This window comes from Cynocephalus volans, chromosome 9 (assembly GCF_027409185.1).
Source record: "Cynocephalus volans isolate mCynVol1 chromosome 9, mCynVol1.pri, whole genome shotgun sequence".
NCBI classification, from domain to species: domain Eukaryota; kingdom Metazoa; phylum Chordata; class Mammalia; order Dermoptera; family Cynocephalidae; genus Cynocephalus; species Cynocephalus volans.
In genome coordinates, this window is record NC_084468.1 from 128,113,340 (window position 1) to 128,131,310 (window position 17,971).

Consider the following 17,971-nt stretch of genomic DNA (forward strand, 5'->3'; position numbering starts at 1 on the left):
TGATTACCAAAGTATTCCTGGATTCAATGGCAGAACCTATTTTTACAAGTTATTTTACTATTTAATGTTTATGTTGACATAAAACAGTAATAGTCTAATTCACCATATACGCTAGTGTCCCATAATTTTTTTGTCTCCACCACTGAAACGTTATAAAAGGGTTCAACACAGTAATTTGTTGGGGGGGGAATTCAAAACTGTATGACTCAATGGTGATTAATAGAAAATTTTAAAAAGTTACAATACCATAACCTTCATAAAGAATTATTTCAAGTCATTTGAAATTATAGCTTAGGAGGTCAAGGTAGCAACTGAATGGTTCTTTTACTTAAATCCACTACAAAAACTGAGAAATTCTTACCTTTTCAGGAAAGTTATTTTCAGTTACTTGTGAAGGAGAAACATTTGGTTCCTGATAAATTATAAAATCTTTCCTGAAAATAACATTTAGAAATTATTTCTAATGGAATATATTACATAAATTTAAATTTAATAATTCACTCATTCATTCATTTATCAAGAGCCTAATATGTGCTAGGCAATACTAAGGATAAAGCAGTAAACAAAAGATAGTAACGAAACAGCGAAGTTGTAAAATACCTATATAAAAGTATCTCTTCTAAAAAATAAAATTTCAAATATAATTTACACACAACATAAATTCAGATATAACTTTAAAGAGGGACCTCAAAATCACAGAAATCATGAAGATGAAATTTAAACAACATTTTGAAAAGAAAAAAACAAAGTATTCACCTGCTCCTCTACTGGACAATAGTAGTAAAATGGAGTAATAATGTATTTTAGTTCTGTTCTAGCAGCCATTCAATGCTACTGGCCCAGAGAAAGTAGGAAATCATTTTTCGGTAATACTGATAAGTGACAGTTTATAGGACATAGCCTGGAAAAACTTCTGTGCCTTTTTCCAAAAATATTTTTAAGAATTAAAATTTCTAAAGTTGACATATCTAAATGTCAAAACCTAATTGATGCAATTAAAAAAAGAAAAGAAAAAATCTTAGAAAAGATGCTTCACAACCAAGGTATAAAACAGCTTTGCTATTTTAACATTTTTAGCATAATGAAATATACTAATTCCCTGATTTTATTTTTGTTTACTTATTACAGTGCTTACCTGTACATAAGAGAAAGAGCACTTATTTCCACTTGTCCTACCCATTCCTGTATTGAAAAAAAAATATTTGGCACGTAAGTGTCTCACACATTTTACAATATACTTTATATAATACCTCTAGACATACCTTTATACAATATACTTAATGAACTTTTAATTAAAGCTCATTAATACTATTTTGAATATTATAAAACATTTCTATAAAATAGGCCATAATATATACTAAAAAGCAATCCAAGCCTCTGTTGCAAAAATCCTTAGTAACAGTAATAGGGTGTAATGACAGGTCCTATTGGTGTGGCAAGAACATTGAGTGGCATCTGTAAGTTTAGAACTTGCTGAATGCAAGGGCCATCCTCCAATCTAGCACACAGGACAGAGCTTGGCACATGGTATAAACCCAGAAAATGAAATGTTGAATAGAAACAGAAAAACAGGAAGCATTAAAAAGGCAGAAGGTCTCTTATCTTCAGGGTAAATGGAAGTATAAAGAAGGTAGTGTCATGGCAATCATTTTGAAATAAGGGAAAGTCTACACTCCTGAAAGAAGTCATTTTAAGCTCTTCTGGAGGAAAATGGCCAATATAAATCAAAATTTAAAATGCCCATATACTTTCTGACCCAGCAATTCAACTTCCATAAACCTATCCTAAAGAAATATTTCATATGCCCACAAAGGCATATATAAACAAGGACATCACTGTAAGCTATTTGTAACAGGGTAAGAAAAAGAAAAAGAAAAAAAAGAGCCCTTAAGATTCCTAAGAAGTAATTAAATAATTTATGGTTTACTTACACCATAGAACATCATGCACTCATTGAAAAGAATGAGGTGTATCCATATGAAATGACTTGGAAAGATTACTCAAGGCTATTAAGTTAAAAAGTAAGTCACAGGGCCGAGCCCGTGGCGCACTCGGGAGAGTGCGGCGCTGGGAGCGCGGCGACGCTCCCGCCGCGGGTTCGGATCCTATATAAGAATGGCCGGTGCACTCACCGGCTGAGTGCCGGTCACGAAAAAGACAAAAAAAAAAAAAAAAAAAAAAGTAAGTCACAGTAAAATAATCTTATTAGTGTAAAACAAACAAAAAACTGTATATATTTGTATATTAGTATGTGTGTGTGCACAGAAAGGGGACCCTAAGGATGCATCCTAAATTGACAATAGAGACAAGGAATTCAAGAGGAAAAATGAAGAATTTTCACCCTTCATTCTGCATACATTTTTAAATCTTTTACCATGAGAATGTATTCTTATACTACTTGTGAAATTAGATAAGACTTTAATACCAAGAGTCACTAAAAACAATGATTTATAGTAAATCAACGATTTTTTCCTTGAAAGGGAAAAAAAAAAAACTGAGATAAGGAAAAGATTTTAGACAAGGACAATGACAATCTTTCCCCCCGAGGCTTTTCATTTTAATAATTCTTAAAAGTTGGCTCTGACTTTCAAAATGAAATAGGTGTCATAAATTAAAAATAGATTCCTTAAAATAGGCCTTAGCCTAACAATCACATTTTCTGTCAAACCCTCCGGCACACAGGAAATCCTTCACTGATATGAGCCTGCATAGATCACAAACACAAGTTCCATTTCTAATTTACGCAAAATGTGTTACATGACTTCAAAAAATGAAAAATTCTACTAGTGTCAATAAAATGTTACATAATGTTACTGTAATACATGTTTCTATAAGTAATCTTAAGAATAAATTCTGTTGTAGTCTGGCTAAGTAAACAGTGGCTACCGTAAAATCTCCTCTTCCCTAACCAGGGTCAGTTTTAAATTACTTAAAAAAAAAAAAAAAAAAAAAAAAATCGATGTTCTACTACTACTGTCTTCCACCTTAAGGCTTTAATTTTATTCATTCAGCACTTTTTATGATGTTTGATATACATCTTTCTTGTGGGTGAGAAAAAAGAATTTCTGCAAAATCTGTTTTAACTATTGAACCATACTACATAAAATGCACATAATTTAAGTGTACTTAAATAGTCAAAATTAAACTTTTGTTCTTGAAAAGACACTGTTGAGAAAATGAAAAGCTGAGCTACAAAGTGGAAGAATGTATCTGCAAAACATATATCCAATTCAGGACTTACATCCAGTATAAAGAACTCTAAAACTTCAGCAGCATCAACAGCAATAAAAAATGTGCAATATCTATGAACAGACATTTCACCAACAAAGATAAATGGACGGGAAATAAGCACATGAAAACATGCTCAACACCATTAGAGAAATGCAAAGTTAAAAATCACAATGAGTGTTGGCAAAGATGTGGAGCAACTGGAATTCTCATATATTGCTAATAGAAAGAAAAATGGTACAGACACTTGGTACAAACAGTTGGCAGTTTCTCATTAAGTTAAACTATATATATTTACCATATGACCCATCACTTCCACTCTCAGGTATTAATCCAACAGAAAAAGAAAACATACGAGAGTACTTCAAAAAGTTCATGGAAAAGTGGAATTAAGAGACAATATGAATCTTTACTTTTTGAAGAACCCTCCTATGTCTACACAAAGACTTATCAGCAAATGTTCACGGCAGCTTCAACAGTAACAGACCCAAACTGGAAGAACCTACGTATCAATCAGCAGTGAAAGCGTAAACAAATGTGGCACATCCACACAGTGGACTACCACTGCAATAAAAAGGAATAAACTACTGATAAATACAACAACATGGATGAATCCTAAAGTGTTTGCATTATGCTCAGTGAAAGAAGCCAAACACATAAGACTACAAATGCTATCATTCCATGTATATGCATCTAGAAAAGGCAAAACTTTGAAAGCAGAACAGTGGTTAACAGGAGCCAGGAGGTAGGGTAAGGGAATGAAGTGCACAACGGCACGAGGGAATTATTTGGAGTGAAAGAAATATCATACCTAATGTTTGTGGTAGTGGTTAGACAACTGTATACATTTGTCAAATCTCATCAAACTGTATGTTCAAAATTGGTGAATTTTATTGTATGTCAACTTAACCTTAATATACCTGACAAAAATATACTCTTGCAGAAGTCTGAGGCATTTTTCAAAATGCTCTACTGATATTTTGAGGGTAAAGATGATTTCTCTGAGAACTGATGAAGCAACAGAGTTTATTCACTAACTATACTTTTGTTTTCATTTTATACATCCTATATATCAGGGAGAAAAAGTAACAGAATGAAGATTTATAAATATCTCTTGCTCATAATGAAGAAGAAACAACTGCTCAGAAGGCACCTAAGACATCTGGAGAAAAGGTTTGATCAGATTGGGGAGGAGGGTGTCATAAAATAAGAAGTCCTGTGTTTTTCCGAAAGAAACCCGGGCAGTTGGCATGGTAGGAAGAGGCACATACCTGACCCGCATGCTCAAAATTGCACCAACTTTCACTCCTTCCTTTCCCACAGACCCCAAATAAAATCAGTCTCATTTCAGTTCACACACTGTCTCATGTCCTCCTGTCCCCTTCTCTCTACTTCCATTATGTCTACCCTAGCTCAGTCCCTCATAGCCCAATAACCTGAACTGCTACACAAAGATCATTATAAAATAACACTGTGGAGGTTTTCTTATCAACAAATTAATAAAAGGTTTCTGTCATTTCCTGTATTTCTTTAAAGGAAGTAAAAACATATAATATTTGCCACCTACAGATAATAACTGTTAACATCTGGTGTTTATCTTCCCTATCTGTTACACACATAATATGATAGGAATTTAACATTCATTCAACACACACAAATTATCAATTAGGCACCCCAAATTGAAAGGTAACTATGGGAATTCCAAAGCAATAAAAATATAAAATCTAAGAGAGAAAAGTGTAAACTTCAGGAAAATGAATTTGTGATCATAGCAAATGGATAAAACTCAGTTTCAGAATTATTCAAATAAAAATACAGTCAGGATGGATTTAGAGAAAAGGCCTTCAGAGAGTATTTGTCTCCAAAACTGGAATAATACTGCACTTATTTCTTTTTACACTTAAAATAATATGTTCATTTTTCCATATTTTAAGCAATTTTTTAAACCATTTTGAAATGAATCTTTCTGCCACTGGTCTCATCTGCTTCAAACCATTTTTCACAATATTCTTTCATCCATCCAGTCAACAAAAATGTCAGGCACTTTTCCCAGTTCTGGGGCACAGCAATGAACAAAACATACAGAACTCTGTTCATGAAGCTTAATTCTAGTAGGAGGAAAACAAACAAAATATATAATATGTTAGATGGTATAAGCACTACAGAGAAAAATAAAGCAGAGAAGAGAGATAGGGAGTGTGTTGGGGGCTAAGATCTGCAATTTTAGACAGAGTACCCACTACTCTCACTTCTACCTCAAAAACCCTGAATGGCGTCCCAATGTCAGATGCCCAGGCCCCAGGCCCAGAGACTGATTCAGGTCTGGGATAGGGGCCATGGAATTTGCATTTTTACTAGAATACCAGCTGACGCATCTATAGGTTTATAGATCACACTTTGAGAAACACTGGCCTAAAGCATAAGCTCCAAACTACTGAGCCTAGCATTGAAGTCTCTCCCACAATCTGGCCCCCACTTTCCCTCTCTTATTTCTCACTACTTCTTCACATGCTCTAAGCTCCACATAAACCGAACTTTTTTCTGCATTGCTCACAGTTTTTACTGCCTAGAATGCTCAGGCATTTCTTATTCAGAATCCATTCAGACGTGCAATATAAATTTAATCTCAAACTCTTGCTTTGTCTACCCAGCCGGAAATAAAACTTAGAATGCCTATAGCATCATATCTCTATAATTCTTATGACACATGTACTTTTCTAACTTGTATTTGACTTTCTTTCCTCTTAGAGAAACGCTTTGGTTATCTCAGTTATCTCTGCATCCCCAGGATGACTAGCAATTCTTGGCCCATAAAAGGCACTCAAATTAATGTTAGGGAATCAAATGGACACAGCAATCACTGATCAACCACCTTTGTTTCTATATTACATTTTCTTTCTTCCGTTCCTAAACTCTTCTAAGCTTTTTCCTTTGCCAATGTTATTTTTAACTTAACAGTGGACAATGGAAAATCCTAACATTCTAAATGGCATTCCATGATATTAGGATTTTTACAGTGAAAATACTAGTTTTGTAAGCAGGGAAAAAATAGAGATAGAAAAATTATTTTAACTTCAACATGACGGAGAAAGTGTGTGACAGTAGGAGTTGGTGGGGAAGTGCTTTTTCTTTCTAAACAGTCTCTTCTTCCTTCACAAAAGCTGATTGATCATGGAAAATAGAACCTCCATAAAAGAACTCTGCATTCTCGGTGCCTAAGGAAAAATCAAACCTTGCCCTGTCCACCAAGTCTCATATACACAAAAACACAGCATTCTGAAAATCATCACCAGTATTATCCCAGATCTTTTATGCTACATTCACATGCCATGATGACAAAGATAAAGACAGCATGAGCCCTGAACTCCCTGGGGTGAGAAGGAGGGCGGGGAGGGGGCAACCAAGGGCCTCAGCCACATTCTCCACAACGTCCACATCCAGCCCAGCAATGACCACCCCAGCAATGACCACCAAGCCAGCCTGGAAGCGCCCACAGCTCCCCTGCTGGAATGAGGAGGGTGTCATGGGCCTCAGCCACACGCCCCCTACCCTATCTCCCTCCCCTTTCCCACTCTCCCCCTCCACCCCAACTGCTCCACAACATCTTAAAATGTAAAAAAAAAATAATAAATAAACCATAAAAAGAGATGACTCCTATCCTTAGTGAGGCAACCTCTAATATAAAGCTCCGCCTGTCATCCAACTAAATGCTGCATAAAATGTGTAACTAAAATGTTTGTAGGAAATGTTTATAAGGAAATAAGGAATCTTATTACTGTAATCTGTCTATACACTGTAATATTAATCTTCCATTTTAATGAATTTTAAAGATATTATTTGGATATATAAATAGAAATAAATTAGAAGATTATTTCATACCTGTGGATTTTCCAAACGTTTTAAATACTCTTCAAATGATCCTTCTATAAACTGCAAAAAAAAAAGTCTATTAGGACTGTCTACTAAAAATATCATCTAAGAAATGTCAAAACAACAATTAACCACTTCACTGAGTAAACATTTGCTTTGAATTACACAAACCTAGGTTGCATCAGTTAACATTAAAAATATATATAATCTAATTATGAAAATATACACAAATCATTAAGTAAAGACCATAAACATACAGAAAAATTTAAAGGAGGAAATGTTGTCAGGAAAGATGTCCTGGAAGAGGAGTGACACAAGATGAAGGCTGAACAGGATCTGGACGGGCACAGGGAACAAATACGCCACAGAGAGGGCCAATGTGGCATGAGGAAAAAGTAAGAACACTGTGTTCCGAAGACAGGAGCGATCTGGCCCGCTGGAGCAGGACAACTTGGTGGGGAGCTGAGTAGGCAAGGAACCCAAATGGGGGCCTGTTTATAGAGGGCCTTGAGCCCAGGCAGGATTTTGAGACTAGATGAGGAAGGCAATTCAAGGTCACTGAAGGTGATATTCTTTTTTTTTTTTCCTGACCGGTAAGGGGATCGCAACCCTCAGAACGGTGTTGTCTGCACCACGCTCAGCCAGTGAGTGAGTGCACTGGCCTCTCCTATATAGGATCCGAACCCGCAGCCTCAGTGCTACCAGCGCCGCACCCTCCCGAGTGAGCAACGGGGCCGGCCCAGATGATATTCTGAACTGAAAAACTGTATGATGAAAGCAGTACTTTAGGATTAACCTGGTAGTGGCCAGCATGTAGAAGAGAATAAAACAAAGTCAGAAATACTAGCTAAGAAATAGTGTAGCTAAGAAATAAATCGGGTATGAGTAGTCACTGTCTCTTAGGTCAGTTATGCTAAAAAGAGATGAGAACTAATAATGCTGAAGATATTTTGAAGCATCAACAAGATTTTTCTATTACAGCCTGCTTCATTGTTACTTTAACATAAAAATGAGTTTATTCAAGCTATGTGATAACCCATCCTTTCTTACGTCTTTCTCTTAACAATTGCACTAATTTGTGAAAGCCCTAAAAGACATTCATCTGAACCACCAATTCAATATAATTTAAATCAAAGTCCCATTTAATTTGACAAACTGATATACTTAAAAACATTAAAGCACACTCCCTAGTCTATTAAAATCTTTTAAACATCCATGGATTTTTTTTAAGATTGAGATTCTTTTATAGATTGTATAATGCCCAATTTCTAAAAAATGTCAAGTTTAAAAACATACTTATAATAAAATAGCGCAAACATTTTAAATATCCCACCAATCAGAGGCTACAAACAGACTTAAAAAAAAAAAAAAACACCCCACAGGACCATTTAAAGTTGGAAGAGACCTAAGCAGTATTCTGACACAAGCCTATACCCAATCTGAGAGTCTTCTTTCTAAGCAGAAAATGTCTACCTAGGCTGAGGCCAAAAGTTATCAGTGAGAAGGAATATCCCTTCTCACAACATCCCTTTCCAATTCTGGCCAAAAGAAACCACTAGAAGGTTCTTATTAAAAAGAAAGTGAAACTTTCCCCCTTAGAACATGCAATCTCTGATCATACCTCATAAGATTATAAGGACTAAATAAACATATGCAAAATACTTAAGACAACACATGGCATATAGTAAGCAAGCAACCAATGTTAGCAACATCCATTATTATCAACTCTAGGGCCAATAATAATTAATTCACTTGTAATTTCTTCAAATATTTAAAAACCACTTCACTTCCCTCTTCCCTCCTTCATCACCACACCCTAATACTCTCCTAACTAGCCTCTACATTACCAGGTTTTTTAAATAAGATTTCAAACCTCCTGATCAAGCAAGTAACTCTCCTTCCTGTACATCCTAAACCATGGCCCCTGGAAAGATGTTATGTTACCAGTAATGGTAGTTTACTTGACTACAGAAAACACCAACCCAAGAGCACATCCAAACTAAGAACTCTATGTGGTAAGTCTTAAATTTAGTTATTTGCAAAGTGTCAACATCCTTTACCAGTCAATAGGAGAAAAATACCATGCAAAGTTGTCAGGTTACATAATTCTAGGTCATTAAACCAATAATTAGTAAATCCTATAAGGCTCTGAATGTAAAATGAAAATAGGTCACTGAAGCGTCTCATTTCACGGCCTACAACATACTACTGAGAAAATGATACTGTTGTTATACAAAATTTTATTAACTATTAATCACCACTTACATAATTGTAGTGTTCTCATATGTGATTTCACAATAAACCCTGAAAATTAAAAATCTATAAATGCCTTCTGATAAAATTAAGAGTTCAATATTACTTATGCTTAGTATTTTTTTTTTGTACCCCACGTCTGAAATTTTTTAAAATTCATAAGGAGTTAGCAATCTCAGAAACTGCTATTAACCACAACACCCAATTCCCTGACCATGTCAGACAAAGCTCTCTCTTAGCGTACAAGGACCCTGTCCAGGTCATCCTTCCATCCTTCCATCCCCCACAGCTCAGTGTCTTATCCATCCTAGGAACTTTCTAAATGTCTGAATAAATGAAAAACACAAAACAGCCTAGAAAATATCACAACTGAATATAACTGGATTTAAGTTCGATAAAGAAATTCGTTTTTATGAGTTATTTTCATAACCTGCATTAAGATTCAGCCTGTGAAATTTCCACTATAACACTTCCAAAGGCCAAAATGTAAACGCAAGTCAAGTGACGATTACATGTTTGAAATTACAAATTACCGCTTCAAATTTCTCTCTGTTCTCTCGAAGATAGTGAATGCAGGCCATCCTGACTTCAACATGGCGAGACTGAGAGTGCAATACCTAAAAAGAAAAAGGAACACACTACTAAGCATTTTCTTAAAAGTGGATACAGGTGCCTTCTTTCACACCCAAAATAACCTGACAGCCAACAAATATCAGTCTCCCTCCATTTCCTTTTCTATTATTTTAATATCTTTACTCATTCCCACTGCTTCCTCTAAGCACAATGATGACATAACATATATATAAACAATAATATTTCTTAAACCAGATGTCATCCTATAAAGAACTTACTACCATTTCTCCTTTAGAATACTAAAATTACTCCTTTGAGGATATCTTTGTAAACTTAAGACACTTTCTTCTCTTGGTCAGCCCTCTACAATAACTTTGCTCTTCACAAAGCACAGCTAACAAAACCCCTACTACATAGTGCTGAGTATTATTCTGCGTTGTAAGAAAAGAGAACAAATAGGCAACTTCAGCAGGAATCCTCTGAGGCTTTAAGCCTGTAAAGATAGATTTCTTTTTCCCAATAATTTTGAATGTACTTAGTGGCCTTATGTAGAAATTTAAGTCCACTACAGTTTTAGAAAAATTAAGGCCCTCATTATTAAATCCCTAATTATCAAGCTTACAAGACCCCAAAGAACATTTAAGTGAGCAGCATGAAGGATGCAAAAAATGTGTGCTGTCATCCCAAGAGGCTTGAGATTTGTTCTTTTGCCCCAAATCGTAAAGCGCCAACCTACAAAGTATAATCCAGATTCTCTCACTTGGTAGCCTCTTTATTCTTCTGTTAAACAACCAGTTCAAGAAAAAGATAACTTACTGGCATTGCCCTTTACTAAAATTCTAAAGCTCTGGATTGAAACAAACTAATATTTCTTATCAAATGTTTAGAAACCCTCTGGCTAGCCCCCAATACTTGACCATGCTTAGAACAGATTCAAATTCTTTTCTTTTACTAGATACCTCAAATGAAGATATTCCTGGTACCCTAAAGGGATAAGGTTTAAAAAAAAAAAAAAAAAAAACCTCGACACACTTGAACACTTGAAATAACACATTTCGAACTACTATCAAGGTCTCTTGAGAATTTATATTAATAGAAAATAGCTTTAAGAGTTACGGCTCCAATGGAGTGATTTTTCCCTTATGTTCAGGGTGAGCAGAGAATTCAGGAAAAGGGAGACTCCAGCAGCACATTTTACAGCTCTCTTGGACAACAGCCAAGGCTCATTTATACCTTCAGAACTACAGGCACAACTGCCTGGACAGCTAAATATGTCCTATTATATTGAGATACATTGAAGACGCACTAACCTGACGTTAGCAATGAGTCTGTTTTCAGTTTACTATGTGGTTTTCAGCTTACCTTAGCGTACCTTCATTGTTGTCTTGGGACACTATTAAAAAATATCCTTACATATTCTAAGCTTCCAGCACCAGAAGTACCGTCAATATATAAAAATAACCACCATACAATTTTTTGCCAATTCTACAAATGACACTTAGCAACACTTCTTTCACAAAAGCTGTTAGACACTACTATGAACCTAGGTATTATTAGTATAAGTGAACCACAAAGTCATCTAATAGAGTTTTCCGGCTGTTAGCAAAGTGAAGCTAGTCTTAAAGCCATTTACCGAATAACAAGTGGCAGGCATAAATTAGTAAAGCTTATTTTCCATCCAAAAAAAAAAAAAAAGGCAGGCATATCTATTGGTTTTTCTCCTCTTTCAAACGGATTTGATCACATAGAATCAATCTGAACTTGTTGCTCAAAAGCAACTCTCAGCAACTTCCATAAAGTGTGGAGGGTGCTGGTAATTTACAAAGCCAAGGACTACAAGGTTAAATATCAACTTTTTAAAAAGTAAATTATTGTGCAAATTCGAGGAATTCAAATGGTATGATAAATATCTATCTTTACAAATTATTATATACATGAAAATAAGCTACAAGTAGTAGGCGTTCCCTCTTTACTTGGGACAAGATAGTGATAAACAATGGGAAAGGCCGAGACAGTTTTAGCAAGTCCTCTAGAGTGCCCTATTTTTAGCTCCATGGCTATGGAGCTGATTCGGGTCAGGGATCCTGCAGGCCAAAGTCCGCAAGAGTAAAAAGGAAAGAGCCTATCTAAATCAGGTAATCTGGAGGGAAAGACCACTCCTAACTCGAGTCTCCTCCTCTTTTCTAAAGACTGCCATCTGCATAACTTACTCTGACTCCTTAGAAATGGATATTTATTGTTATTTCAAAGGAGAAATTGTTGGCAAAAATGAAATCCTTTGTACATATTTTTAATGGGCAATCTGAGATCGTTGTTACTTCCCTTTTTCACACACACACACAACTCTGCCTTTGGCCATGATGGCTACACACTTAGTCCATATCTATCGAACAACTGAGCTTCCTCCAAAGTTGACAGTCTTGAGCTAAGCTCAGTTCAGTACAATAAAAATCAGAGTCACATAACTTGGAGAGCATTCCCTTATGCCTAACCTAAATTCCATTAAAAGACACAATAAAATATCTTATCTGATGTTAACAATGAGTTTTTAGTATAACTAGTTCTTGCACCTTTCTACTTAAAAATAGAGACCCCACTACAATAGAAAGGCTTCTGTATAATCAAATTTGCCAAACATCTACAGCATGTAATGCTGAAAACAAACACACCTTTCTGCTTCGATATAAACTAGAACCTGGATAATTCAATTCCAAATAAGCTCTCAATTTTCCTTATCTCTATTAATTTCTACCTTCTTCCTTACCAAACTCTTGCTAGAGCTAACAGTAGGAATATATAATAAATATGAACTGAATTATTTCCATCTCTTTCCTCTGCTTCTGGAGGTGCAGAGAGGTTCAAGGAGGCTGAGGCAGAGGAACCAGTACAGATGAAGATCAGAAAAATTCACAAATGGGGCAAACTACCCACTAATAGTAAGGGCTGGGATGTGTGAGTGGGTGTGAACATACCCCACCACAACACTGGACCATCCTAAATTTCCGAAAATGAGATAAGTCTAATGAAAAGAAAACGGCAGAGCCTGGTTTGAGAAGCTTTCAGAAGAATTTCAACGACAATGCATACAATATAATGTAAAGGTTTGTACGTACTAATTTTCTTGTTCAAAAAAAAAAAAGATTTTATGCTAGATGTGAAAACGAGGGCCTTTGGAAAATAAATGGCTGGCCTTTTAATGTTTAAGAAACAAGAGGAGACTGGTCTCCAGATGTTAAGTAAAACATTTACTCACAAATGAAAATTTTAAAAGCCATTTAGCACATTCAAAAAAAGTGAGGAAAAAAACAAACATCATAAAAACCCCACAGGGGTTAGGGGTGGGGGTGGAGGGTGGGGAGGAGCAGATCTTAAGCCAAAGGAAAGCAAACTGTTAAAGCTGTGAAATACACACCAGGGCAGTAATGTGAAACATAATCCAACTACTTCAGTAGCTATTTTTCAATATAGGATGGTTTTTGGTGCCTGCACACCTACAACACAGTGTAATATAAAATAAGCTCTCTCAAAAAAAAAAAAAATCCGAACTATTAGAAAGTGGTTTTGACCATTAACGGAGAACAATACGACCGAGGGCCTAGAGAACCCCGATTATATCCTTCCTACTACCAACACCAAAACAGACTTTTCAAAAAGTAAATTCTCTTCAGTATACCTACACAGTCTTGCAGAGCATAATAAAGTATGGGATCTACCCAAAGACAATTCTTTCAAAACAGTCCATATCTGTAAAAGGCTGGTTTTCTCGAACTGCAAAGTTTGCTCTCTTCATTCAAGTGACATCGGCGGGCTTGACTACCCCACATTCCAAAGTCCAGTGACTGAAAAAAATATGTTCCACGAGTAAAGTCTGGGGCACCACCTAACTCTAGTAAACATTCAGTTTACTGGTGTGAATGCTGTGCTCATAAAACGAAGGGAAGGTGGATGCGGAACATGTCGCCAGGTACCCAGCAATCAGTCAACAGTACGCGCGCTCCGAGGAGACCTCACGAGTTGTTCTCAACCCATTATCCCTTCGCCAGGAAGGACGACACCCAGTTAATTCACGGGTTTTTAAGTTTCGATTTACATCTTTCGGACCCAAAGCAGCGCTCCCATTCCGGCGTTACAATGGGCCGCTGTGACGAGAGCGGGGCCACGCGCAACCCCGGACGTGGGCGGCCCGGACGACTGCCGGCTGCCGCTTCCCCACCCAGACCCGCCGCACCCGCCTCCCGCCTTCCCCATCCCCCCGCCAATTACCTGCTCCGCCACGGCCCGGAACAGGCAAGACCCGTCCTTGGCGACCAGTTTCCGATACAAGCCCAGTTTCCGCAAATAGGCGTCCATGGGCGTCGCGTCCTCGCGGGGCCACGCGCCGCCCTGGTCCTCGCCGTCGGGGGCGCCGACGGCCGCCTCCATGTTGCCGGTCCTGCTGCAGGCCAGGCGCGGCGCGGGCTAGCCCCACATGGCCGCGCCGCCAGCTGCTCGACGCCCCGGCCTGGGACAGGCGGCGGCTCCGGCTCGGGCTCCGGGGGAGGCGGCAGGAGACGGCGGCGGCCCGAGGCAGCGGTCCGCGCTCTCCAGGCGCATAGGGGAGCCCTGCCTAGTGCATGCTTGTCCGCACGCAGCCGCCTCCCGGGAGGGACCACGCGCCCAGGGAAAGCAGGGGTGGGGGTGGAATTAAAGAAAACCCCGACAGTGAGAAGTCACTTCCCGACGGCCTCGCTGCCCGGCTCAGGAACAGGGCCGGGGGGTGGCCGCCCGCACAAGTTTCCTCGTCCCAACTAGTGTGAGGCGAGGAAGCCCCCGCCCCCGGCGCGCGCGCGAGGCCGGCTCAGGTGAAGAGAGGCCTGCGTCCCCGCGCGCTCGCCACGCTGGGAGCCCAGGAAACCAGAAGAGAAAGACGCGGCCTAGCGTTTCCCCACCTCGCCGGAGGGCGCCGGAGGGGCGGGAAGCGAGAGGGGGTGCCCGGCGGAGGGCAGCGCCCTCGCAGCCCAAAATTTGTTTTCGCTTTCGGCTCCACAGCGGAGAGGACGGCGGGAGGTGTAGTTTTGGCAGCGGCAGGAAGTCGGCTTGCGGCGGGCGGGCACGCGCGGGCTGGCCTACCGGGGGAGGCGCCCGGGAGGCACGCGGACTACAAGTCCCTACAGCGCGGGCGCCGCCGTCGCCGTTGCTGCCCGGAGCCGGCTTCGCGTTTCCCAGGCGTCGCCTCCGTGAACAGGCCGAGGTCTCCGCCAGCCGACGCTGGGCGACCTGCGCGCGCCGCCCCACCGGCCGCCCACTGCGCCGCGGGGCCGCGGGAAGTGCGCGCGCCGTGCGTGCGTGGAGTTGCCAGGGACACACAGCCGCGACAATGTCGGCCCTTTGTGTATTTCCAAACAGAGGGCGCACCTGTCTGCTCCCCTCCCCCAGGCCTGCTGTCCTTGCGTTTCCATGGAGGTGGCTTTAACGGCTTAAGCAGAAAATAGAGCTAATTGGCGAAGCCGCCTGGAACTGGCACCGTACACGACGACACACGCTGACCATAAATCAACCGTGGACTGCTGATGCCTGTTAGAAATGAGAAGTACAGCTCACGCACTGTGGCAAGATGATGCCTCTACCAGAGACATTTTTGTTCACCCTGTTACTGTAGCTGCACACCCCAACACAAAGAGAGGGCACTGTTAGAAAAGTTAGATTTTTTTTTTTTTTTTTTTCCTTCTTAAAAAATTCATCTCGTAGTTGCTTGAGAACATGCCGGACTTGCCAGGGGTTCCAGCAGTGCTCGAGGCTTCCAGCTCAACTTCCTACCCTTCGAAGTTGAGTGACAGGAAATTGGCAGAGTTGAATTATGCTTTAGAACTCAGGATTTATCCAGCATGCTTCCGGGACACCAGAATTTTATTTGACACCAGAACCGCGTCTGGTGTCATTCAAACACATGGCTAATCCTAAAAACTATTCCAGCTTTGAGTCCATGATGGAAGGGAGGGAGAAGAGATAAGTGGAGGATTACTGTAGGTTTAGATAGGTAGTCAGATAAACTCTTTGGAATGGAGGCAAGGAAGGCCAGATGGTGGGAGTCCAACATTAATTACTGAAAAACTCTTGTTAGACTGTTTTTCATTATTTTCAGTGCAAGCAATTAATCATGTATTCTCTTTACTTGGATCGTCCAAATTTGATTTCTTAATGTTTAAAGATTCTATCTCCAATTGTGCTGTTTTTAGACAGTGCAAAAGTTGTGACTTAAAAGAAAAAATTTCCTTGTCCCCAATATTAAGTTTTTTACATGTCATAGAGAATAAACAGTTTAGAATCACTTTTAGAAAAACATAATTTGAGGTCAAACCTGTTGCTTTTCTCTTTTAAAGATAGTTACAGTCCGGTCAAGTTGGTGGAATAGAGGGTCCTGTGTCACCCTCTCCCACAAATCAACCAATTTACGACTATTTAAAAGCAACGACAGCCAAGCTGGAGCCACTAGAGCTCAAGGGAAGAGGAGGAGAGACCTAGGGAGTTCATGAAGGCAGAAGAAGCCACAATGAGAGAAAGAAAGGATCGCTCCCACCATTTCCAGCTCTGGCTGCTTCAAGGCTTCAAGGAACGGGAGCTGGCAAAAGCTGCAGCTGTGCCCTTTGTACGAAGTTTCTTGGAGGCGGCCAGGGAGAAGAGGGCCTTGGTGGCCCCCAGGCCAGCAAGACCACTAACAGGGTTCCTGTGGACTCACATAGGAGGGAGGAGCCATAGACAACTGAAAAAAGGAGCCACTCAGTGGCCAGTGAGTCATCACAAGGGACCGGTGTATGGCCCGTCCCATGGGAAGTGTTTGGAGTACAGGCAGTGGGGGAAATGGGCCCACTAGGGGAGCACTGGGGCACAGCATGGACAGCTGATCTGCCCTCCAATCAGGCCCACTCAGTGAAGACTGGTCAAGAATAAGAATGGCAGGTGGGGAAGTTTGCTGAAAAGACTCAGGCCCAGACCAGTTTCCACACAACCCGGCTTTATTGGACCTCATGAGACCCAGAAGTGCATACAAGGTCAACAATTAAAACCTGAGCTTTACAAAAAGGCTTCCCCAGGGAATCAGCAGCAAAGCAGCAATTTAGCTCAACCACAGGGCTCAAGTGCTGGTCCCCACAGGAAGTTTCTCCATTTTAGAAGTAAGCAAAGGACAACAAATTAGTTCCAGTACAGAGTTTAAGTGGTGGGAACAGTGAATAATCCAACACAGAACTGAAAAAAAAATACCCACAGATCAGAGACATTGTCTGGTATTAACTAGTAAAGGTCTGACACCACCAAGGAACACCTAGAAAACCTAGAAGGACTGGAAGCCCACTGGGCTCCCGAGCCAGGGAGAGGGGGAGGACTGTGGGCTTCAGCCACATGCCCCTGATGACCATACCCAGTCCAGCCATGACCAGCAACAGGAAGCACCGCAGGCTTCCAAGCTGGGGTGGTGGGGGGCTGATGGCCTCAGCCATGCCCCCCAGCATCTGCAACCAGCCCACAGCCACCAAGGCACTGCCGGCACGCTCCCTCCTCTGCTGGAGTGGGGGGGGCGTGCAATGGGCCTCAACCAAGCACTCCCTCCTTCCTTCTCCTCCCACTCTGTTTACTTCCCCCTTCCCATCTCCCCCTCCCCTCCAACTGCTCTGCAATCTTAGAATATAAAAAATAATAATAAATGAATTTTTTAAAAATACATATAGTTAGTTACGTTGCATATATTCTCATTCTGCTCAAGAAAATTGCTGACAGGCTGCCTGGTTAGCTCAGTTGGTTAGAGCATGGTACTGATAACACCAAGGTCAAGGGTTCCAATTCTCACACACACAAAAAAATTGCTGAGTTTTGCCACTGCTTAACAACATGGCTTGCCTTTATTTATTTATATATTTTTTAACCTGACTTGCCTTTTAAAACCACAGAGAAATTCAAAAAGTAAAGTAATACCTAAACTGTAAAGCTTAAATGCTGAATTCCTAAAATGAGTTGATTCTATATTTTTAATTTTATAAGCAACAGACTTTCTGGTATGCCCAAAGAAAACCAT

At 40.0% G+C, this 17,971-nt stretch overlaps 1 protein-coding gene across 3 annotated transcripts in view; it reads right to left on the minus strand.

Annotated features, from left to right (window-relative positions):
- The window catches only part of OTUD4 (OTU deubiquitinase 4), a 41,308-nt gene extending 26,328 nt beyond the window's left edge, over positions 1-14,980 (minus strand). The window contains exons 1-5 of one of the 3 annotated variants that reach the window (XM_063107609.1): positions 14,188-14,980; positions 9,885-9,968; positions 7,108-7,158; positions 1,136-1,182; positions 362-434 (exon numbers count right to left, since the gene is read on the minus strand). In XM_063107609.1, the coding sequence (XP_062963679.1) occupies positions 362-434; positions 1,136-1,182; positions 7,108-7,158; positions 9,885-9,968; positions 14,188-14,346 (414 nt within the window). In that variant the 5' untranslated portion in view covers positions 14,347-14,980. The remainder of the gene's footprint in view (positions 1-361; positions 435-1,135; positions 1,183-7,107; positions 7,159-9,884; positions 9,969-14,187) is intronic. The other 2 variants (XM_063107608.1, XM_063107610.1) reach the window with 2 other exon arrangements.
- Between the last annotated feature and the right edge of the window lie 2,991 nt (positions 14,981-17,971).